Below are 26,467 nucleotides of genomic sequence, written 5' to 3'. Positions count from 1 at the left end.
TGTAAAGTGAGTAGGATTGACTGTATGTTGTGTTGATGGGCCCACGACCATGTCGTGAAGGCCCCGTGTCATCCACGTCACAGATCTGTGACTTTTCGATTTTCACATCACACAGTTCGATCGATCGAACTTATTTCTTAGATCGATCTTGAGAGATCGATCGAACACCGTTTTTCAGTTTCTCAGATCGATTGAAGTTTTGAGATCGATCTCACAATTTTTGTGACCGATCGAACTTCACAGATTTCATACACACATTCCATGCATCTTATCTCGTGTCATGCTATCTCATTCATGCCCAATGCCAGTGATTTTCCACATTGGATGCATTTTACACTTACATTGCTTAGTATGTTCACATCCTGTCACTAGCATAGAGTCATGTCATATCTGTTTTGTCTATCTTATTTGACATACATGTCTATATTTTGTGCTTTCAATTCTTTATTCTAACACTAACTCCCGTTGCAAGTTTTTCTTTTTCTTTTAACAGGCCACGCCAAGGACAAAGACTGTTGCCAAGAGGCGACACGGGCCTCAGAGACGTATCAGACCTAGGATAGAGGAGCCAGCAGAGCCCTCACATATACAAGATGAGCCAGTAGAGCTTACTCTACCTTAGTCACCTTCTCAGGCTTAGGCTGCGTTCACTCCATCCCCATCACAGGATGAGGCTCGGGCTACATTTACACCATCACCATCTCTACCACACCATCCACCTCAGCCAGCTTGAGAGTATGATAGGCCATTGCCTAGATATGCACAGATGTCAGTAGCCCATGAGTCAGTTTTCAACACAGATTTCTTCTCCAGATCGGTACTGACCCGATCCGCTTATGATGACATTATCCGGAGGGGCCTTGCAGCTATTCTTGCCCCAGTTACTGAACTAGTCTACTCGCGGCTAGTTCGGGTGTTCTTCTAGAACCTTCGGCCATCCCCGCGTACCACGGCGGAGTTGGTCACCACAATAGATGGCCACCAGATTACTATTATTGTCGACACACTAGCCAGATCATGCCATTGTCCACACCGATGCCCTCTGGAGCTAGAAGAGCTTTATCCCAGGCTATACAGGCTTTCTTATGCTGACATGGCAATTTTCTTGACAGGTCACTATGCTGATGGCGAGACTTTCGCCACCCGCACTTATATTCTAGATGACCTATGGTTCTTTGATTCCGTTCTCTTTCGGAACATATATATGGCCGGGCACAAGATTCAGTGGCGAGGAGACTATCTGACAGCCTTCTACGCATTCTACACGGGCCACTAGGTATCTATCCCTGTGCTCATCTAGAGCGTGATGAGGAAGCTTTACGATGAGCATATCAGCAAGGAGAGGCCCAAAAGGGCTAAGTCTCTCCCATTTGGCCACCTCATCACCTAGATCCTGCTTGATCAGCGCTATCTTTTCCATCCTCGGGAGCACCCTGAGAGAGGTTCCTGTCACTTCTTGAAGAAGGCCTGGGACAAGAGCTATAATGCTATTATTGCCCGATTACAGGAGGATGCAGCTTAGGCGGTAGAGGACTTAGATTTAGACAATTTAGAGGCTGAGGAGCCAGCAGCAGCAGCAGACCTGGTAGTGGATGATGCACCAGTTGATCCGGCTGTCGAGCGTATAGACATTGATTTAGAGCAACCTGGAGATGACGTAGAGCAACACTCTCCAGCTGGGTTGCCAGTACACATGGAGGAGTAGACTTAGGATTATCATTCTTCAGATTCTTATGTACCTGAGGCTCCCAGTCAGACCCCCGGCTTTAGAGAGCGTTTTCAGGCTATAGAGGATGCAATGGTTGCTATCAGAGCTGATACTACTACCATTCGAGCCGATGCTGTGGCCCACCGAGCTAATTTTGCTACATTTCGCACGGATGTCATGACTGCACTCCGAGACTTATCTCACGATATCTGCGGAGCTCGCCCTCCCAGTCCTGCGCCACCTACCTGAGATTCTCACTCATTCTATCTCTCTATACTCCATCTCTTTGATTCATATCTGTTACTTTCATCACTGTATATTATTTGCAGCCGGATATGTCGGCTTTGATCTTTTGATGTACTCTATACTTTATTTTCTTTATATATGTTTTTGCTATGGATGTCATCTATTATGTTCTTATATCTATCTATTTGACTCCATCAGGTGCATCCAATGGCTACAGTGAGACAGAATGCTACATAATTTTCAGGACCACCTTTTTACCTCTCTCACTGTTTTATTTCATTTACACTTACATGTCCACTGTGCACTGATTATCCCGTTTTGTTATCTGATAAGTTTATCCAAGTGCCAAATTTCAGGACCACAGTTAATCCCAAGTTTTGGGGGGGGGGGGGGGGGGGGGGCTATGCCACCCACTTTGGATACTTCAGTCCCAGCCATTCTTTGCTTTAATTGCATCGGTATACTCTTTCCTTTGTTCTCTTTGCACATTGACAGAAGTATCTTGGTTTCTGAAATTATTCAAAATGGTACTTGACTTTTTCAACTTGATTTGCCTAATGAAGTTTGTCTTACTATTCAAAATTTGGAGCTACATGCAGGTGCTGATACAATTGTTTGGAAACATGGTCGTTTCTCTCTGAAGTCAGCTTGGAGCATCTGTAGGGTTAGAAAACAGCAAATAACACGGAGTAAGTTATTTTGGGGCTGCTGTAGACCTCAAATTGTTGTGGGAGTTATTATAATTTTACATAATAAAAACCCCAGTTTTGTTAATCTACAGAAACGTGGTTTGATTCTCCCTTCCATCTATCATAACTACTGGGCAAATATTGATTCTAATGATCATATTTTTTATGAATGTGCTTATGCTGCTGCAATTTGGCATGAGATAAACTCAATTCTTCAGTTGGAATTGCCTAGATTTTCTTCTTTTCTGTAATTGACAGATTGGTTCACTGTGAATACAAATGTCAAAAGCACAAAATCAAAGGTGCTGGGTGCCTTCTTTGCTGTTACAATCTGGAAAATCCGATCAAGCATAAATTCAGCTTTACATAATGGAATAAAGGACTCTTTTGCTTATACTGTCAAGACAATAATTTGGGATGCGCTTGCATACCTCAATTTTAGAATGGAAGATTTGTTACTTATTTGTGATTGAAAATGAAGATATCTGCTTGGTTTTAAGCTTGGTTGAATTGGCAATTCACCTGTTGCACATTCAGAGATGTGATAACAGATTTCTTTGATGTTGTAGTCTTTTTGAAGACTAGAGAGAAGTTGCAGACTACTGTGATGATCAATTTAGTTAGTTAATAAGCTTTTATTTAGGTTGTTCAGTTTTTAGGCTAGAAGTGGAGTTTATCCATTCCTTTTTTATTTTATTTTATTTTATTTTATTTTACTTTTATGTTTTGGAGTTTAACTCTTTTTGTAATTGTACTGTTTTGATTTTTATTTATGGAAAAAAAAAAAAAAATTACCCCATTCAGGAAAAAAAAAGGTTAAGTGTTTGTGGAGGAAGTTTCATTGAATTGTTGTGAAGTCGAAGTGCTTGTTCATTCATTGTGTTTGTGTGTTTGACATTGTGCAAGCATGGTCGTAGATCACTAAGACCAACTCTTGTCCCTCTTGATTTGCATCTTGAATCCGTAGTTAGAAATCCTAGGGGAAGAGGAAGTTCTAGTTCTACCCAATCCATTACATCAATGGAAGGCCATAATGAAGAGCATGTGGAGGACCTTGGTCACATAGACCAACAAGGTATCCTCCATCCAAATATGCATCATGAGAACATTCAAGTACCATTAGACATGCCTAGGTCATTCATTCACCAACCACAAGAACAACAAGGCCAAGTTCCATTTGGAATGCCAAGGCCAATGTATGCTCCACAACCTCCCATCATTCAAGGAAATCAAAATCAAGGTGTCCATGTTGCACCTCAAATTGATAATCCTCCACTTGCTTTAAGAGATCACTATGTGCCTAATGAATATAATGCACCCACATGCATTCAATTGCCTCCATTTAGAGCACATCATTATGAGATTAAGCCATAAACCATTCAAATACTTCCTAACTATCATGGACTTTTAAGTGAAGAACCTTACAAGCATTTGGATGAGTTTCTTCAAGTATGTTCCACCGTAAAATATACGGACATGCCGGAAGAGGTCTTAAGACTCAAAATTTCTCCATTCACATTAAAAGACAAGGCAAAATATTGGTTTAACAATCTTAGTCCTTTTTCAATAACCTCTTAGGCAGAAATGCAACAAGAGTTTTTGAAGAAAAACTATCCGGTTTCTAAGACCAGTGCCATGAGAACCTTAATTCGAGAATTTTCATATGGGGATGGAGAAACATTTCATGAGGCATGGGAACGCTTTAATGAATTTCTTAGGAAGTGTCCACATCATGACATACCCTAATGGAAATTAGTTCAATATTTCTTTGAGAGCTTATCGGAAAATTATAAGGACATGGTTGATGCTTCCATGGGTAGCTCTTACATTGATGGGCATGATGATGACGTGTGGCGTCTTTATGAGAGCATGAATGAAAATTCTTTGCATAGAACATTATCATCCAAGAATGGTAGAAATTCATATGGTAGGAAGAGTGTTGGCTTACATCAAGTCGACCACTCAAATGAAATAGCCGCCGAAATGAAGTCTTTATCTCAAAGGTTTGATCAATTTTTGATTAACCAAAACTTGGCGAACCAAGTATCTTCCTTCCCTAACCATTCTCATCGTGCATCGAATGAATCATGTATGACTTGTTCTAGTGTTCTTCATTTTACTTCTCGTTGAACTCACGGACAAGTGCAAAATGAACCGAATGAACAAGTCAATATAGCTTTTGAGAACTAAGGGAACAATCCTTATGGTACTCATTATAATCCAAATTAGAGAAATCATCCGAACTTCTCTTGAAAAAACCAAAGAGAGGGCTTAAACCCTTCCCAATGTGGTTTTCAAGGGAAATACATTCCACCTCCACTTCAAAGCCAAGGATCCCAAAGTTATAGACCTTATCAATCACAAGGGAATCAATTTGCTAACTCTCATTTTCCCAACCAATCTTATTGCCAAGGAAATGCTAGAAGTCCCACCTTTGAAGAAAAAGTTTTGAATGCTTTGGGCACTCTTGAGGCAAACACACAATTGCTTCAGTCCCACTCTCAATCTATTGCGAAGCTAGAAACCCAAGTAGGGCAAATAGCAAGCACTCTTAATGCAAGAGAGAAGGGAAAGATGCCTTTGAATGCCCCACCTATGCAATAATGTGTTGTAGAAATCCATTCCTCATCAGAAGGCCACACCATTGAGCTTGGCAATGCGGTGACTACCTTAAGAAGTGGAAAGATTGTGGACAACCAAGTGGGTGTGTCCAATGAAGAGAGTGAACCGGTGCAACCACGAGTTGACACCCATCCCATTTCATATCATATTCCTCCTTCATTGCATATACAAGATCTTGTGAATGAGAAAACGTCAAAATGTGATTTGAAGAATGATTTTGAAAATGATTTGAAGAAAGATTTGCCGAAAAATGAATTTGAAAAGGTTTTGTTGAAAAATGATTTGAAACAAAGTGATTTGAAAAATTCTTATGTTGAAGTGTTTTCAAAAGAAAATGCTGAAAAAGTGTTTGAGCTAAAAGCTCCGTTTCCGGATGCCTTAAAAGGATCCATTTCAAAAGACAAGCAAAAGGCAAAAACCAATGAAATCATGGAAATGTTTAGGCAAGTGAAAGGCAATCTTCCACTTTTGGATGCAATCAAGCAAATTCTGGCGTATGCCAAATTCTTAAAAGATCTTTGCACCCAAAAGCGGAAGAACATGAGCCAAGCACCAAGAGAAGTGGTTTTAACCGAGCAAGTGAGCTCAATTTTGCAACATAACACTTTACCAAAGTTTAAGGACCCCAGTTCACCTACCACATCACAAATCATTGGTGATCATATCATTAATTGGGCGATTCTTGACTTAGGAGCAAGTGTTAACCTTCTTCCATACTCGGTTTATGTCAAATTGGGCCTAGGTGAATTGAAACTGACGTCGGCAGTTTTACAACTTACCGACCGATCCATTAAGAAGCCTAGGGGTATCATTGAGGATGTTTTGATAAAGATTGACAAATTTTTCTTTCCCGTTGACTTCGTTGTCATTGACACGGAACCGGTCCCCAATCCGAAAAGCCAAATTCCTATTATCCTTGGCCGTCTTTTCTTGGCAACCGCTAATGCCAACTTCAATTGTACGAAGGGGATAATGAAGATCTCATTTGGCCACATGAAGGTGAAGTTGAATATCTTCAATCCCACACCTAGCTCATTTAGTAAATATGAAGGAGAGGTTAATGTTGTAGATAAATGCTATGATCTTCAATGTCAAGGAATTGAGCTTTTGTGTAAGACCAAAACTTCAAAGGGATCATCTCCAATCTTGCATTCTCAAAGTGTTGTTTCAAATTCTTGCTTTGAAAGGGCATGGAAGCCCAAAGATTGTGATTGCATTGACAAGGGATCAAAACCTTCTTTTGAGCTAAATTCAACAAGTTCTTCAAAGAACCATTTGTTGGGTGGAGTTCAAAGCATTTATCAGCCCCAACAAGGAGGGGATGCATTACAAGATCTTTGATCCAGGCTAAAAGAGCCCAATGTCTTGCTAGAGACGTTAAAGACTAGCACGACATTTCGTAGGGTGTCAAAACCCTATTCCTCCCTCATTTCTATCTTTAATTTCATTTCTTGCGAAGTCTAGATGCTTGTTTTTGGTTCATATACATTGCTAGGAGCTGTGGTTAGGATTGCATGAGCTTTCATGTTGGAGTTGAGCATTTTTGCATTAGTTTGGTCGATCTCAAATAAGAGTTCGATCGATCGAACTTCTACCTGCATCCAACACTTGGAAAAATTTTCGACCTGCATCCAAATCACCTCTATGTCCCATCGTTTGAACTTGTTCTCAGATCGATCATAACTTTTTCGATCGATCCAAACCTAAAGTTCGATCGATCTTGAGTTACAACACTTAGACAAATTTTTGAACCCAAAAAACTGCATATTTTTGCTCTCTGTTTGATCGATCGAACATTTTGTTCAGATCGATCTCTGTTCTTCATCTCACTATCTTTGACTTTATTTAACTTTTTAATTTTCAAAAATCCAAAAATATTTTTCTTTTATTTTATTTTATTTTCCAAAAATACCAAAAAGATTTTCTTTTATTTTCTTTTATTTACTTAATTTTTCAAATAAAAAAAAAAAAAAAAAAAAAAGATTTTACTTCATTTATGTCAAATATCCAAAAAGATTTTATTTTCTTTTATTTTTATTTTTATTGTTATTTTTATTTTTCAAAAATCCAAAAATATTTTCTTGTTTTCAATTTTTAATTTTAGTTTTAAATTTTTTCAAAAATTTCAAAAATTCGAAAAATACTTTGAAGAGAGATCATCACAATTCAATCGATCTGAAATCTCAGTTTGATTGATCGAACTGGACGGAAATAGTTTTTAAAAATAGAAACTGAGGGTCTCAATATCGATTCATTAGATCGATCTCACCCTCTCTCATTCTCAAAACCCTTGTTCCTCATCTTCGCCACTGTGCATCCATCCATCTTTTCCATCTCCGGCGAAGCTCTAGCGAGATCCAGTGAGCTTCGACTCTCTCTCTCTCTTCTCTCTTTTCTCGGATTTCACCTCTTCGCATCTCATCTTCTCTCCTCGATTTTGGGTAAGATCCAAGCTCCATCTTTGATTTCAAGCTTTAAGTTGTTAAATACATGTTTTAAATGTTGAATCCATGATATATTGATGATGATTTCCTCCATTGTTGAAGCTTGAAACATTGTGTACATATATGTATATATATTTATATATATGTTTTCTGTATATTTGATTTTTGAATTGATTTTGGGAGTATGGGCTTTGTAAAGTGAGTAGGATTGATTGTATGTTGTGTTAATGGGCCCACGACCATGTCGTGAAAGCCCCGCGTCATCCACGTCACAGATCTGTGACTTTTCGATTTTCACATCGTACAGTTCAATTGATCGAACTTATTTCTCAGATCGATCTTGAGAGATCGAACGAACTCCGTTTTTTAGTTTCTCAGATCGATCAAAGTTTTGAGATCGATCTCACAATTTTTGTGATCGATCGAACTTCACAAATTTTATACACACATTCCATGCATCTTATCTGGTGTTATGTTATCTCATTCATACCCAATGCTAGTGATTTTCCACATTTGATGCATTTTACACTTACACTGCTTAGCATGTTCACATCCTCTCACTTGCATAGATTCATGTCATATTTATTTTGTCTATCTTATTTGACATACATGTCTCTATTTTGTGCTTTCAATTCTTTATTCTAGCACTAACTCCCGTTGCAAGTTTTTCTTTTTCTTTTGACTGTCCATGCCTAGGACAAAGACTGTTGCCAGGTGGTGACACGGGCCTCAGAGACGTATCAGACATAGGATACAGGAGCCAGCAGAGCCCTCACATATACAGGATGAGCCAGTAGAGCTTACTCCACCTCAGTCACCTTCTCAGGCTCAGGTTGCATTCACTCCAACTCCATCACAGGATGAGGCTCAGGCTGCGTTTACACCATCACCATCTCGACCACACCAGCCACCTCAGCTAGCTCGAGAGCGTGACAGGCCATTGCCTAGATATGCACAGATGTCAGTGGCCCACGAGTCAGTTTTCGACACAGATTTCTTCTCCAGATCGGTAATGACCCGATCCGCTTATGATGACATTATCTAGAGGGGCCTTGCAGCTATTCTTGCCCCAATTACTGAGCCAGTCTACCCGCGGCTAGTTTGGGTGTTCTTCCAGAATCTCCGGCCATCCCCGCGTACCACGGTAGAGCTGGTCACTACCATAAATGGCCACCAGATTACTATTACTATGGACACACTAGCCAGATCATGCCATTGTCCACACTGATACCCTCTGGAGCTACAAGAGCTTTATCCTAGGCTATACAGGCCTTCTTATGCCGACATGACAGTTTTCTTGATAGGTCACTATGCCGATGACGAGACTTTCGCCACCCGCACTTATCTTCTAGATGACCTATAGTTCTTTGATTCCGTTCTCTTTCGGAACATATATATGGCCGAGCACAAGATTCAGCGGCGAGGAAACTATCTGACAGCCCTCTACGCATTCTACACGGGCCACTGGGTATCTATCCTCGCGCTTATCTGGAACATGATGAGGAAGCTTTACGATGAGCATATCAGCAAAGAGAGGCCCAAATGGGCTAAGTCTCTCCCATTTGGCCACCCCCATAACCCATATCCTGCTTGATCAGCGCTATCCTTTCCATCCTCGGGAGCACCCTGAGAGAGGTTCCTATTACTTCTTGAAAAAGGTCTGGGATAAGAGCTATAATGCTATTATTGCCCGATCACAGAGGATGCAGCTCAGGTGGCAGAAGACTTAGATTTAGAGGATTTAGAGGCTGAGGAGCCAGCAGCAGCAGCAGACCCGGCAGCGGATGATGCACTAGTTGATCCGGCTGTCGAGCGTATGGACATTGATTTAGAATGACCTGTAGATGACGCAGAGCAGCACTCTCCAGTTGGGTCGGTAGTACACATGGAGGAGCAGACTCAGGATTCTCATTCTTCAGATTCTTATGTACCTGACGCTCCCAGTCAGACCCCCGGCTTTGAAGAGCGTCTTCAGGCTCTGAAGGATGCAGTGGTTGCTATCAGAGCTGATACTGCTGCCATTCGAGCCGATGTTGTGGCCTACCGAGCTGATTTTGTTACATTTCGCACGGATGTCATGACTGCACTTCGAGACTTATCTCATGATATTCGCGGAGCTCGCCCTCCAAGTCCTACCCCAGCTACTTAGGATTCTCACTCATTCTATCTTTCTGTACTCCATCTCTCTGATTCATATCTGTTACTTTCATCACTGTATATTATTTACAGCCGGATATGTCGGCTTTGATCTTTTGATGTACTCTATACTTTATTTTCTTTATATATGTTTTTGCTATGGATGTCATCTATTTTGTTCTTATATCTATCTATTTGACTCCATCTGGTGTATCCCATGACTACAGTGAGAGAGAATGCTACATAATTTTCAGGACCACCCTTATACCCCTCTCACTGCTTTATTTCATTTACACTTACATGTCCACTGTGGACTGATTATCCCGTTTTGTTATCTGATAAGTTTATCCGAGTGCCAAATTTCAGGACCATAGTTAATCCCAAGTTTGGGGGGGGCTATGCCACCTACTTTGGATATTTCAGTCCTAGCCATTATTTGCTTTAATTACACCGATATACTCTTTCCTTTGTTCTCTTTTCACATTGAGGACACTGTGCCATTTAAGTTTGGGGGTAATAGTGTATGTTATAGTGTTTGCTTTTAAATTCAAAATTTTGAGCATGACTTGTGTATTTGAGAAATTTTCCATGATTGGTCCATATCTAGCTATGATTTTGATCTTTTGAGGACTTTATTGCTTAAAATTTAAAAATTGCTTGACTTGAGAGTCCAATACTCCTTGTATGCCTTGTGGATACCATTTAGGAGTAAATTTTTCAAAAAATTGATATCATGCTTACATTTGTGGTCCACATCATCATGATTTTGTGATTGTTTTGAGATTCACTCTAGGATTCTACACTAGCACAGGCGCACACTAGCATTCATTTGTGGGGTATATGCTTTGTTGACTATTGAATTGGTCATTTCCCAATTAAGCTAGTAGTGCATTGAAAAATTTCATTCTTGATAAAGGTGGATAACAATCCCTTTTCACTAAGTAACCGGGATTCTAGCCTCATCAAGCACTGAACTTCTCGCGCCGAAAGGTGGAGGGCCCAAACTCTAGGTTAATAATTGAATATAAAAAATAAAAAAAAAAAATTGAATCTAAAAAAATAAAAAATAAAAAGAAAAAGAAAAAGTTGCAAAAGCAATAAAAAAGTGAGGATTTCTACCAAAAGGTGAGAAGTGGGAAATGATTAGATGGAGGTTGTCTTGATTTGTAGCCTTGTTGATTTGAGCTTGTAAGTCTGTAGGGGTGTTTGAACACCTAATGCCCTAAAGCCGTCTGGTTTGGGAGTCATTGGCCTAACGCTCGACCTCATGAATCACTAGAAAGCTTAATAGATCAACACATTGCACCATACCTCTATCTTTGATCCTATAAAAAAAAAAAAAAAAAAAAAAAATCGAGTGAAAAGAATAAGCGCACCTAGAACAATAAAGCTTTAATAAAAGGTTCACTTTTTATCTTGATGATCGGTACTAGACTTGTGTGCTAGTTTGAGGGTAAGGATGTGATTAATTCTTTAATTGGCTTAGATAGCAACACATTTGATGCCGGTCCACTCAAAAAGGATTCTAGAGTTGTTTTGATTTGCATCATTTTCTTGATGTGCGGAGGATCATATTTGCTTGCTTGGTGTTGAAATTTTGGGAGATTGCTTGGAAATGTTTAAAAAATTGCATACTTGAAGTAGTTTTCTCCCAATGCTTAGTTGCAATATTGGTGTCTCTTTTGAAAGAATGAGCTTAATGTTTGTGGGTATCAATTCTGGAAACCCTCACGAGACTTCACTCGTCCACTAGGGGTAACCTAGGGGTTTAAAAGGCTTGTTACATATGCTAAGTGCAATCGTGTTCCCTACGAAAGTGGCGTTATCCATTTATTGCTTTCCAGTTCATAGTTGTATAGTTATTCATTTCATTCCTTTACTTTCTAGTTCATTGCTAGGGACTAGCAATATTTAAGTTTAGAGGTGTGATGAGCGCTGAAAAGTGCGTATTTAAACCCCTTAGGCTTAGGCATTCTAGTACCTTTATCTATCTTACTTTACCGCTTTAGATTGATTTTGTGTTATTTCCATTTTTAGGCACTTATCCCGAAAATAAGCTAACTCAGCCAAATAAGTGCAGAAATGAAGCAATTCTAGGATGAATCAAAGAAAGGAGCCAAGTGGAAGCAAAAGATGGAATTCAACATCTTCGACCGATCTCATATCATAGTTCAATCGATCCAACATAATCAATCTCAGCACTTTAAGATGGATCTGAGCCATGATAACATTTTCAGAGATCTCAAAAGTTCGATCGATCCAATATCATTCTTCAATCGATCGAACTACCTTGTCCTTATCCAAATGATTGATCTTATCCAGTTGTACCACCTTACCAACCACGTTTGTCCTTTTCCCAAAATTATCTTCGAAATATCTCAGATTTGTTTTTATCCAAAAAGGCACCGCCATTGAGGATCGATCCAACTTCAGTTCGATAGATCTCAGCTATGTTCGATCGATCCAAGTCCAAAGTTCGATCGATCGAACTTCCTTCAGTGCGAAAAAGTTAAATTTCCAGCTCATTGAAAACTGTCCTTATCCAATCATTGGGGAATATTTTGTGCACGACCCCAGCTCATTTTGTGTGTTACCTGACCTACCTATATATAGAATATGATACACTTTTTGAGGGAGATCCATCCATCACAATAGAGCCTATTCTTAGGGAGGAAGAAATGAGGAGAAGGCTAGAGACACAAGCTTGGGAGCTCTTCATCAACCAATGAATAGATTTATTCCATGTATTTTGCCCTTGAGGGTTGGAGAAGCATTACCATGAGTGGCTAGACATCCTCTTGGGGCTAGAGTTAGCCCCAAGCATGCTTTTTACATCTTGATTTTGTGTATTATTGAGGGTTTAGTGGTGTAATACATGTTTTGGCATTTTTATATATATAGATCTTGTTTATTCAATGATTTATGTGGTTTAATGCTTCCAATTGATCATTTCATTCTATCCATATGTCTATGTATGCTAGAATAGATGTTCATGTGTTTGTCTCTATTTCTTGTGTTATTGATGCATGTCTATCTGTATTAATGCCATAGATCTAGAAATTGTTAAAATATAGTGCTTAATGGAATGCTCTTGTAATTTTCTTGATGATTCATGCTCATTTCTTGATGGATTGTGCCCCTCCCTTAGTTTAATTAGTTTAATTTCATGTCATTAGCTTAATTGTAGTATAGTGGTAGTATAGTTGTTAGATGGATGGATAATCCATGCTTGTTGTTTGATGTTTCATACTTTTGAATGCAAGTAGCATATGTTTCTAACCTTGTGGTGTAGTTGGCTTATGAGCTTAATGAAAGGATTAATGACTTGCTAGATATATTGTGCTTTTCACATGCTACTTAGATAATATATACTTACTTGTTAGATATATTGTGTTTTTCACATGTTGCTTAGACAATATATACTTAATTGGTCATCTTTGCTAATTGAATCAACCAAACACACACACACATCAATATTGCAATACACATTTCCCTCATTAGTCACTTGTTAAGGGTGTAGAAAAGTATTATTTAGTGGTGACATCGAAACCCCAAGATTTCTCTCTCTTACTTACTCTTTATTGTATTCAATTATTTAGTTTATTTTGCTCTCTAGTTTAATCAACCAACCAACTATTTGTTTGATCACTCGACCTACTAACCCTAATAGTGATTCCACAAGCTAGTACGACAACTCAATCCCTTGGGACGATCCCTACTCACTCTTGCTACGTTAGTAGTAGTGTTGGTAATGGTTTTTTTAAATTTAAACTTGACCCAAAAGGCTTTTCTTGAACCGCGCATTCACTACATTATTTTGGCGTATAGGAGCGGCTTTCACCGTCAGATTACTTTTTAGGACTTGAAAATTTTTCAGAAAAATAATTTTCTTTCAAACTTTTAGAATCACTCAATGATCAATGCTAGAAACAAATAAAAACTATAAACTAAGATAAAAAATCTTTTCGAATTTTTTTTGTAGTTTTTATTTTATTTTTATTTTTTTAAAACAAAAAAAAGAACATATCATTAAGCAGTTTAACCAAAGTCTTTCAAGTCCACATATGTTCAAATTTCTAAAAGAATTTAGAGAAATCTGTGAACGAAAAAAATTCGACTCCTTAGAATATTCAATTAATTTCAATTCTTAGAAAAATTATCACAACACGAAATTTAACTTGCAAATATTATAGAAACATTTAGAAATCAATCTAGTAAGTTCATGTGTGTGTGTGCAATCCAATCTCATCAATTTTTACTAAATCATTGTCCAGACCATATTGATCGAAACATCAAGATAAAATTGTCTATGAATAAAAATTCCCCAATTCAACTTTTCTCCACCTTTCTTTCCACCTTTATTTTTACTCATTTAGCTCCTCTCCACCTTTCTTTTTACTCATTAACTCCTCTTCAAAGTCTAATGGGAGCTTTTGGTCACATCTCAATAGATAGCCTTTTCCTAAACTAAGAATTCAGCAATTTTCAAAACTTTCTTTTCTTTTTAAACTGAATATTTTCATTTTATTTATTTATTTAAGCTCCTATTATTTTCAGACAATAACCTTTATAGCTTTTGTAATCAATATACCCTAGTCAACAATTCAATGATTTTCAATCAAATTTCTAAGATATGGACTAGTGTATAAAAAACTTATGAACTTAAAAGATTCAAATATAAAAATCTCCTAATCAATGCAAATTAACTTTCATTGAATAAATTACAAACCAAGAATATAATTTTAATCAATTTATCATGTGTCACAATTTACATTCAAACATAGATTATAAATTCTTTGAAAGAATTTTCACACATATATCATGAAGAATATAATCAGAAATTCAGAACCCTAACCAAACCCTAACTTGTGATCCAATGGCAACAAAATTTTCATTTAAGCACAAACCATGGTCACTAATTATCTTAGGACTCAGTTTAAAGGTAAAAGTCCTGTTGGAACTTAGTTCCATGGACTCAACAGACACATACTTGATCAAATCATCTTTTCTGATCCATACAGTTTTCACTCTCACTTCTTTGAAATTTATTTCATATTTTACCTATTTCTTAGTTAAATTTTAAGCTCTAGAAGTCTTAGGTGACACAAATTCTTTTTCCTCTTAGAATACACATTCTTCTTAGCATGAACATCATGAGAATGAATTTTAGAAAAATCTTTCTTTTTCCTGTAAAAATATGAATGATATTTATGTCCATTCTTACCACAAAAGGTGTAATGCAACAGTTTAGACACATATGACATATCAAAATGTAATACATCAGGCAAACATAGTTTAGGCATACAAACATTAGCAGGTTTAACAAATATTGTTTTACCTTGTTTACTAGATGATCTTTTTTCATATCCCAACCCAGTTTTGTCATTCACATCTTTACCCATGTTTATAATTTTATTCAAACTACCTTGACTTGAAGTAAACCCCCGTAGTTTATATTATGCAATTTTCAAATCAGTTTGAAGATCCTCAATTTTCATTCCAATATATTCTTTCATATAGTTAGAACTACTTACCTTCTCTTCAAGAATAATAATCTTATCATTAAGCTCAGTGATGACTGAATTGCTTTCAAAAGCTTTTCTTTTTCCCTCATTAATATGTTTTCTTAGATCTTCATTCTCCCCTTTTGCTTGGATAATTTCCTTTGTTAACTTTTTGATAGCCTGTTTGACTTCAATGGTTTCTTCGACCATCTTCTTCAATCTTTCATTATCCTTTTCATCCTCTTGTACATGTTCATCACAAACTTCATTGTCTTCATTAACTGAAATATCAGAGTCAGATAAAGTAACAATATGAGGACCTTTTTCGAGAAAAGCGACATAAGATAAATCATTGCAATCATCATGAGGAGAATCATTATCACTTAAAACAGAATTTTCAGCACTAGAAACTTTTATTACTTTTCCTTTATTCCTATCCTTTTGCTTTTTCCTAAGACTAAGATAAACATTGGATGCCGCCACCATAATTCTAATAAGTGAATTCAGTTTCTTTTTATTCTTCTACTTTCTTTTCATTAAACCTAAATTTTGACAACTTGTCAAAATTTTGAGGATTGGCCATGTTCCCATTCCTTTTCCTCTCTTGTCTTTGTAAGATCTGATTAAATTTCCTTAATAGAAAAGCAAAATCATCATCAAAGTTGTCATCGACAGAATTCTCAACCTGTGTTGATTTTAAAATAGGATTCTTCTCCTTCTGATTTAAATCAAAATTTGATAAGCGCTGAAAAGTGCGCATTTAAATCCCTTAATCTTAAATATTCTAGGACCTTATTCTATCTTATTTTCCCGTTTTAGTCTAATTTCATGTTATTTCCCTTTTCAGGCATTTATCCCCAAAATAAGTCAATTCAGCTGAATTAGAGCATTAAAAGAAGCAATCTCAAGCCTAGTGGAAGAAATGAGCAAAATGGAAGCAAAGTGGTGAAAAAGCCTTCTCTGATCAATCGAACCAACCTACGATTGCTCACACTATGATCGTTCCAACCCTGCCATGATGGATCGAGCCCTTTGTCCTTATCCTCAAGAAAATTTCCTATTCGATTGATCCAACCTTTCCTCCAATCGATCGAACTGTTTTGATCTTATCCTCACCTACCACTTTTGTCCTTTTTCCAAAAATATCTCAACCTTGTCCTTATCCAAAAAGTGCGCCGCCATGGTTCGATCGATCCGAGCAACCATGTGATCGATCGAACTACCTCAAATTATGTGAAAAATAAAGTTCAAGCAAAATTAAAGGTGTGCTCGTGGTGCAATCATTTAGAGGTCCTAGTGCACGAGGTCTGACCATTGGGTGTGACATTTGAGCTACCTATATAAGGATTTTGGCTATTTTTAGTAAAGAAGGTTTGTTAGAAAGAGAGACTTGGTAAGAGATTAAAGAGACAAACATACAATTTGGGAAAGTTCTTCCACTTATCTAAGGTTTCTATCAAGAACACAAGAAGAGGAAGATGAATTCTACCATGGAGATAGCCTTTGAAGGTTGGATGACAACATCAATGAGTGGCTAAACCATTCTCTTGGGGCTAAAGATAGCCCTAAGCATGCCTCCTAGACTTTGATGTTTTGTAATTAATGGGGATTTGTGTTGTATTTCTTATCTTAACATCTTATTTATATAAATCTTGTTTCTACAATGATTTGTGTAGCTTAATACTTCCAATTAATCATTTAATTATATCCATATGTCTTTGTATGCTAGAATGAATGTTCATGTGTTTATCTCTAGATTTTGTGACATTAATGTATGTCTATGTGTGTCGATATTATGAATCTAGTGATGGTCAAGGCAGGGTGCTTCAATGGATTACTTTTGTGGTTTATTTGATGGTTTATATTTATTTCTTGATAGATTATGCCACCTCCTTAGTTTAATTAATTTAATATTCATGTCACTAGCTTAGTTGTAGTATAATTGCCTTACTTTCTTAGATAGGTGGACAATCCATTCTTATTGTTTGATGTTTCATGCTTATGAATGCAAGTGGTATATTTCTCTAACCTAATGAGTGTGCATTAATTGTAGACTTATGGAAGGATTAATGACTTAATTTGATATATTGTGCTATTTACTAGATTGACTAGACAATGCATGTTTACTTAGCCATCCATGTTTAATATTTCAATTAATGGCACACACTTTCATTTACAACACACGATTCCCCTAATCCATCAAATATTAAATGTCTAGGAAGGTAATGCTTAGTGGTGAACTCTATGACCCAAGACTCCTCTTTCATATTCTCTATACCTCATTTGTTTTAATTTTTTTACATTGCATTTCTTTAGTTTAAAGTGTAGTATAATTCAACCAACAAACTCTCTTTTGATCATTCGGCCTACTAATTCAACATTAATTCCAAAGTGTCGTTCATTTCTCTTAGGACGATCCTTACTTACTCTAACTACATTAATAGTTAGTAGTGGTAGTGGCATTCTATAAATTCAAACTTGGCCACACTACATTTACCACTTTTGTGCAACTAGGTACTGACCACACCAAAATTCTGCATCTCAATATTTTTCAATGAACATACAACTTCATCAACTTTAGATTTAGACAAATTCCAATATTCAGTGATAGTTTCTACCCTTATTTGAAATCTTTTAGGTAAAGACCTTAAAATTTTCTCACAGATTTTCTTATCATTAACCCTTTTGCCTAAGTGACGTAGTTCAGAAATTATTTCAAGAAAATTAGAATAAAAATTAGAAAATGATTCATCTTCTTCCATCACGATGTTCCCAAAGTTATGAGAAAGCATCTGGATTTTGGATAACTTCACTTTTGAAGTTTCTTCATGAGTAACCTGCAAATTATCCTAAGTGTCTTTAGCAGTTTTACAATAAGAAATTCTAAAATATTCAGATGGAACAACAAAATTAATAATTGCATATAAAGCTTTTCCATTAGCATCATTATACTAAGTTTCAACAGCAGTAAAAGCAAAAATATTTTTTTAAACTTTGACTTCTTCACCATTCACAGTTTTATCTTCTGTAAGTGGTGTATAGCCAGATTCAACAATAACCTAAGTTTTACCTCTTGAATTTTGCAAATAAGCTCTCATCCTTGATTTCTAAAAATTGTAATTATTTTTTTCAAGTAAAGGACCACGTTGATTAGAACCACCTTCTTTCAATGTATAAGACATAATTAAAACAAAATTTTGAAATCAATCAAAACTTTCCACAAGGATCAACTCATTATGTAGAGATTGGCTCTGATACCAATTTGAGAGTTATACGCAACGGAATATTTAGAAAGTTTTGTATTTTTTGAAACAAATCTGTATCTTTCTAACTTTTCTTATTTTAGCAATTAATAAATTAATATCATGCAAGATAAAATTAAACAAAGTAAAGAGTTAGAGATGACACTAGGATTTTTAGCAAGGAAACCCCAGTTAATAAAATATGTCAACTGTTTCCGGGAAAACCCTCGTGGATTGTGCAGTCCTAAGTAAACTAATCCACTATGTTTGAAACAAAGTACACTGAACTTTGACTCTGGCTCACACCTTATCATTCTACCAAATACCAATTGCAGATAATCATCTGGCTTTACGACGTCTCGTCCAACTGCAAATTAACCTCAGGTTTATGCTTGATCTTTGTAGAAAAGTAGCAGGTAGATTAAACAACACTCCTCGAATGCTTTGGCCCTTCGAAGTATGATCGCTTTTAATTCTGTTATTCAATATCTGAATTCGATGTAAAAGTATATCTGCTTTTCTCTGATCAATGTAGATGCGACTGTATGGTCACAATCAAGATTTTGAACAACACAACTCTAAACTCATTATGTGTTTATATGTATATTCTAGAAAGATGACAGATAAATCTCTTAGATTTTCTGCAAAAATAATCTTTTTAAGGCTTTTATGAATAATGAAGTTATAGTGATAAAGCCATGAATAAACCTAAATGTGTTTCAGTGTTTATATAGAATTTTCAAAGACCTTATACTTCTAAAAATAAAAGAAATTTCGTGCATAGGACTTTTGGAAACCAAATAGGAAGTTCAAAACTAATTAGGACAAAGTTTCCTAAAACTGAAACAACAGTGGTACTGGTAGCAGGATGTTGGTATTGGTTCCCAAAGAACAATATTGAATTTTCAAATCTTAGCTTCTTGAACCGGTTCCTAACTTGTGGTACCGGTTCCCACTTGATAGAATCCAAATAGAATGTGGAAAAATTCTGTTTTTGGTAACTTGAAAAATATACCTTGTAGGTATTTGTCCTAAGTAAGAAACGACTTCCTAAAAAGTTGTTCTTTCCTTTTGCAATGATCTCAGTATTTTTCTGACGAACAACTTTCCAATTCCAAAGTCGATGTCAATCCTAATATGGTAACTTGAATTACAACTCGACTACGACTTGTTTTAACATCGAATATCTCACATATAATCCCCAAGTAAAATAAATAAATAAATGGAATAATGTAGAGGAAAATATCGGGACCCATACGGTGCGTAAATCGAAATACGTCAAATTAATAAAATAAAAATAACGGGTAAATCCAAAAAAAATTCAAACGTTACAATCTATCATCCTTAAAAAGATTTGTTCACCAAAATCTATCCTCCTTAAAAGAAAGGAACCCAACGGTCACTTGCTCAAGGGACACACCACAAAACCCTAAAGACAACACCTCATAAACATCGTTGCCCAGCATACAGGAAAAATAAGAAACGGCCTCAGCCCTCCATCACCACCAGCGCAACACTCATCAACCCACACAGGTGCTTACCATATAACATCTCAGCATTAAACCAACGGACTTCTCACCAGGTTTGGCTTTGACATCGAATGCACTCTACACAATCGTACAAAATGTACCGAGAATTCACAAGGATAGAGGTCACAGAGCCGCTCAACACGTCAATACTAAACCTCATTTAGTCCTTAAGAGAATATGTATAATCTAAGACAGTGAATCCTAACCACGACACGACACATTCTAAACCCGAGACAGCAGGTTCCCAACAACACTAGTCTCGTCATCCACCGCACAGATACACCGACACATAACCACACCAGTGGTAGTCAACCGCATGGTCAAACAATCCAAGCATTCATTGCCTTCCAAAATAGATAAGGAAGAACGACCAACCAACAACCGTAACTGGGACAAATCATCCAACCCGCCAAATGTACCAGCAGGTACTAAAAAAATAACCCCTTAAACATAATCCAAGGATCCATTTATCAACCTACTGAACCTCACTGGACACGTAGTCCCGTACCAAGCACACTCGCATCTATCACTTTCCTAATTTTGTAATTACAGATTATTTATGCAATTATGATTGGATAAAATCAATAGTCAGTAAGGTTAACCTACACACCGATAAGTAGGCAAATCTTGTCCATATGTTTAGCTTGCTCTTTTGATTAATTTTTAAATTAATTTAATTTTACCAAATTAAAACTAAATCAACCATACAGAGCTATAAATAAAGTAAAGTGAGAGATGAAACTAGGAATATTTTTACGTGGAAACATGAAGTAAAAACATAGAGACTTAACTTTTTCATGCGAAACAATTTACTATCTCGAAGCAGTGTTACACAATGACTATCTAATGATTCCTCGTCCAGTTGCTATAGAATCTAGCTAGGGGTACTACTTAATTCTTGTAGACAGGTTACTAGAAGAACACAAATACTCTGCGAACACTCTGTCCACTTTGTAGTAATTGAACCACATATCTTCAACTGATAGATATGAAGTTGAATTAGAAACACAATTGTGCTAATTGAACTAAGTCTGTCTGAATTAGCTTACTGTTACAACATACGCAACGAACCCAAGAAACAACCAAGAAAACACAATAGAAAATAAACACGTCACATACAAAGAACACAAAGATTTAGCGTAGTTCGAATTATCTAGTTGGCATGTACTAGAATCGAATTTCGTAGCTACTTATTTAGACATTTTATGATTTTTTTCTAAACCTTAAATTTTCAGACTCAAAGTCTTTAATAGATTATATGTTTCACTATTCATTAACTAAGAAATTTATCTTTCCGTTCATATCAGTATTTAATCTTTCAAATTCTTCTAGTAAATTTTTTTCCTTCGCTAAAATCTCCTTAGTTTTTCTAAATTCTATTCAAACTTAACAATTTTATTTTTTAAAGCATTATTTGCGTTCCTAGATTGAACATTTTCTTTAAACAACTCAATATTAAAAATAGTTTGCAACTTAGAAAATGCATGTAAATCATTCTCAACTTTACTTTCAATATAACTTTCGGGATCATCTTCTGTATCGGTGTCTAAATCAGAAGTATAAGTCTTAGAAGTGTTGTGAAGGTCTTTTATTCCTACCAAAGCAAGTTGATTGACCTCATCACTAGAAGAAAAATCACTAATTGATTGAGGATTCAAAAAGTGAGGCTCTTAAGGCTTTACCTTTATCCTTCTTCATTTTTCTTTTCCTTTTTTTTTAAAAAAAAATCTTTAGACATTTTGTAGATACATTACCTTAATCTCCACAATTTAAGCATGTAATGTCTCTAAATTTATAAGCCTAGACAATTGATCTTTATTGGAAGCTTCGTCATTAGTCAATACTCAAATCACTATCCTTTCTTGAAACTTTAAGAGTAAGACTATTGCCTTTCTTAAATGGAGGATTACTTATAAGTCTCTTGTGATCCTACTGATGTGTTCTAAAACATGATATTCTTTTCAATTAAAATCACTCGCAATAGCATGAGTCCTTGTAGGATACGGCTACATAAGGTGTCGAACCATGAGGATTGCAAAGTTTATGGCCGTTAATTTTTCAAAATTAATTCCAGTTTAATTCGAGAATGATTGGATGGTGATTTTTGTGTAATCTAAATTGCTTGAAAGTAAATACTAGACTTGAAATTATAATGATTAAGCTTCCAAATGGAGAGGCGGCTAGGGAATTGACTTCACCAACCCCATTGTAACTATTTTCGATTATATTTACTTTAGGGAAAACTATATTAAGCATAGAATGAATTAGTGTGGGTTACACTCACAACAAATTCTTCAAGAATATGAATGCACAAACAATTCAAGAACTAAGCATAGCTCATCTTTGGTTGACACAACCCATCTACCTATCTAAATTAAGCTCATATGTAGCATGAATTGTCTTCCCTATGTATGATATATCAAAGTTCTTGCCTTGTATGCCATATAAACACGTGTATAACTTGTCATTTCCATTGTCACTATGAAGATGATCTTGACTTAAACATAATAAATTCTTTCCAACACAAGAGAAGAGTTTTATCATGAGAGAATATAAACATTGAAATTCATTACAAAGTATAAAATACTTGCAAAATCAAATTTATACAACAAGCTATGCATTAACATAATGTTTTCCCAAAGTACAAATAAATCAAGACATATTTACTTGGAGATGGCTACATCAACTCCCTAGGAAGAGATTTAGTTGCTCATGGTCAAGGTGGAGACCTCCTTGGTGGAAGAAGACATCATCTCCAAGCTATAATATATGGATGAGCTTTAAGCTTCAAGAATAAGCCCTTTTTTCTCTCTAAAACTCTTTCCTTTTTATCTCTAATTGAAGATAAGGTCTCCTATGCAAGACAAACTCAAATATATGCTTTGTGTGGTCCTCCAAGAGGTTAATTTCGTGACCACATGGTCTGCTACAAGATCCACCAAAATAGGGAAAGTAGGTTGTTTTTCAACCACTTAGTGCCAAAATGCAGACAAAAAGATGACCAATTGCCAGGTGCCACGGGGGTGGGCGCTGACTTGGGCGGCAGAAACTAGGTGACCAGGTGACTGGTCGTCCAAAATCTAACTCTTTGGTTCTTCTTTGCAAGACTTGGCTATGGGTGGGCGACCAGTTGCCCATCCTTGGTGTTTTGCTCAACTTTTTTTGAATTCAATCTTTCTCCATTCCGACTTTGCTCTTGGGCTCGGCATTGAATATAGATGTGGAAAAAGTATTTAGAGCCTTCAACGAGGACTCGCTTGGTTGGATGCATTGCTTGAAGTTCCGAAATTTCAGATTTAACTTGATTTTGAGGATAAGTGCCTGAAAATGGTGAAAACACACAAATGGCATAAAAGGAACAAATTAAATAAAACTAACTAACATGCATAAATAAGATGGTTTGAATGTGCAACATTCGACACTTATAACCTACTAAATCAATTATTTTTATTGAATCCGTATCTCCGGTTTCTTTAATCATAGTGACTTTAGTTTTAAACATTTTTGGTAAGGATCTTATAATTTTTCTTACAACCTTATATTTGGGAATTGGTTCATCAAGCATGAAAAAATTATTAACTATTTTCATTATTTTGGAATAACAAGCACTAAGGGTTTCATTATCATTTATACTAAGATTTTCAAATTTATGTGTGAGCATTTGTACCTTAGCAATTTTAACCGATTTAGTACCTTCATGTGTTTTTTCCTAATATGTCTCATGCTTCTTTCATGGTTGCATGATCCTATTATATTCAGAAGGTAATATGTTAGAAGATATGGATTTCAAGGATTTAGAATTAACATTTTTTTTTTTTGACAATTCTTTCTTAATATGGTAAGAAATATGTTTTCTAATAACAGATTTAGCTGTAAGAGGGATAAATCCTTCCTCAGCCATCTGCCAAAATTTTTCATTAATGGATTTCAAAAACATACGTGTTCTTACTTTCCAATAGGTATAATTCGTTCCATCGAACCTAATGGGTCTCATAATAAAGTTTCCTTCTTGTGAAAAATTCATTGAATATAAGAAACCTATGCTCTAATAAACAAATATATATCACAAATAAACAAATATAGCAAATAGGCAAAAGCAATTCGCTAAATAAAAATCCTTTAGATATCACTTGAAATGTGTATATCAATACTAGGTTAACCCTTTCTGATACTAATTAATAAAGTGTCTATCAATAAGACAATACTTCAAAAAAGCAAACTAGATTAACAGTAAATAAATATAATCTGATTTGATGCCACTTGATCAGAAAACTGGTTTTATCAAATAGCTCATAAATGAGTCTAACTAAAATTGCAATAAAAAATGCAGCGAACATGACCTTGGTATATAACCTAAGGGGGAGGGGGTTGAATAGGTCGATTCCCAATTCTGGAGTTGAATAGGTCGATTTCCAATTCTGGATTTCATTAAAAATATACATAATACTTAATTCAATTATGTGCGAAAGGTAATATATCAACTTGATATATTTATTAGGATACCAATTGGTGAATTTTAATTACCCCGTTTTCATTTATAAATTCTATTTGTATGTCCCAAATAAATAAAATTAGATTTAAAATAATTAAACCTTAATCAAATAAAAAATTAAATCTGTTTAAATATATTAAATAATCATTCAACCCCTATTTGATTTTACTAGCTTGAGTGGTTAACAATATCAAGTTAATTGCTTGCCCACTTGAGCACATATGAAAATTGATTTAAACGTGATAATCATCTAAGCATTCATTAATCACACATAATATAATAAGTAACTAATATGTGCGCGCAGTAAAGTAAAAAGGAAAAGAGACTTGCACACCATAAATTAAAAAACCATGGGACTTGGCTCGGCCAAAAAAATCACTATAAAGAAAGAGATTACAAATAGTCTAGATCAACACGATAGACTCTAATCTATCTCCAGAATCAGTAATACAGCAAATTTTCAATGTTGGTTCACCATAATTGATTTATTCCATGGTCAGTTTCAACCCAATTGCTCTACTAGACGCACTCTTGAGGATCTCTTCAGGTGTCTTCCAGCCAATCCATCTAACAGCTACGGAATCCCATTGATCCACATCAATTCCATTATGCACTGCTTCTTCACTTTGGAATCGTTTCGATAATGAATATGTCCACCACTTCACAGTATGGTTTGATTTGGCTTGTAGGCATTTTATGGCTTTATGTTGATGTTGATCGTTCAGCTCATACTGCAATAATATATATCAACACAAGGATAACATTATAATCAACATTTCCAATGTAGAATGATATGTATATAAGATGCACAAAATAAAATAACACAAGGTATAAAGTATTAAGTATGGTGCCCTCAACTTTCATAAGATAATCTCTCACATCGATTCTCTTATGGATACACACAAGTAAAATTCTCACACAGAACACTCCTGGATAAATAAATAAACAAAGAATGTTTTTATGCAGTTGTATACACACTCTAGGGATATAGTATTTTAGAGATACCACTTTGGATTCTTCGTGACACTTTTTAGCACACAATTTACATTTTCAAACCCTGTACATATAGAGAACATTACTTGCTTCCCACGTAATGATCTTGGTCTCCAATTAAACTTGTTCTCTAAGTTTGAGAACTTGTTTTTCAAGTAAAATAAAATAATATGAAAAGACTATAGTAGAAAATGTTCCGTCGATCTAATCGAAGTGAAAGTATTGTAATTTGGCTCGTTTTGAGTTCGTAAAGATGAATATATATATATATATATATATATATATTTCATGTGTATGTATGCAATAGGCCCATTTCTTTAATTTTTACCTCAAGGAAAACCCATTTTAACCCATCCCAACCCAATTCATATAAAATATAACATAAATCCCTTACAAAATAAAATAGCCTAGTGTCACGCCCCGCCTATGGAGGTTGTGCCATGCAGGCGACACGCAGACGCTGAGGAGGACGCTATATGGCAACTGCATGGTGAGTGGAGTTTCTAGAGTCTTTCGGAGTTGTCTAGAGTTGTGTGGATGATTCTAGATATGTGTAGTATATTCCAGAGTTCTCCAGAATTGTGTGGAGTAGTATAGAGAGTTCTAGAATATTGTAGATACTTGTCGATAAGTATGGAAGTGTGAAGAAGGTGGGAGAAGATTCTAGAGAATCGATCTCTACCGTTGGTTAGAATGCATCCTAGCCATCCATTAGGGATAGGGATGCCTATAAATAGGAGTAGGACTTCATTTTGTAGCCAACAAGTCCTAGAGTGAGTCTTGAGAGCCTTGTAGAGAGTTTGAGTGCTAGCCTTGTACAAAGCATTCTTTGAAGTAATAGAAGTGTTCTATCCTTGCCAAC

General features: G+C 36.0%; 1 protein-coding gene across 1 annotated transcript in view; it reads right to left on the bottom strand.

Moving 5' to 3' along the window:
* The window catches only part of LOC132296235 (uncharacterized), a 48,256-nt gene extending 32,421 nt beyond the window's left edge, over positions 1–15,835 (bottom strand). The window contains exon 1 of the mRNA XM_059794447.1: positions 15,380–15,835. Within this exon, the coding sequence (XP_059650430.1) occupies positions 15,380–15,835 (456 nt within the window). The remainder of the gene's footprint in view (positions 1–15,379) is intronic.
* Positions 15,836–26,467: the final 10,632 nt, after the last annotated feature.

Source organism: Cornus florida, unplaced genomic scaffold (assembly GCF_030987335.1).
Source record: "Cornus florida cultivar Cherokee Brave unplaced genomic scaffold, ASM3098733v1 CherokeeBrave_3.0.0_Hap2_Chr02, whole genome shotgun sequence".
In the NCBI taxonomy this organism is placed as follows: domain Eukaryota; kingdom Viridiplantae; phylum Streptophyta; class Magnoliopsida; order Cornales; family Cornaceae; genus Cornus; species Cornus florida.
The sequence above is the reverse complement of the archived record's forward strand: the minus strand, read 5'-3'. Positions and strand labels throughout refer to the sequence as shown.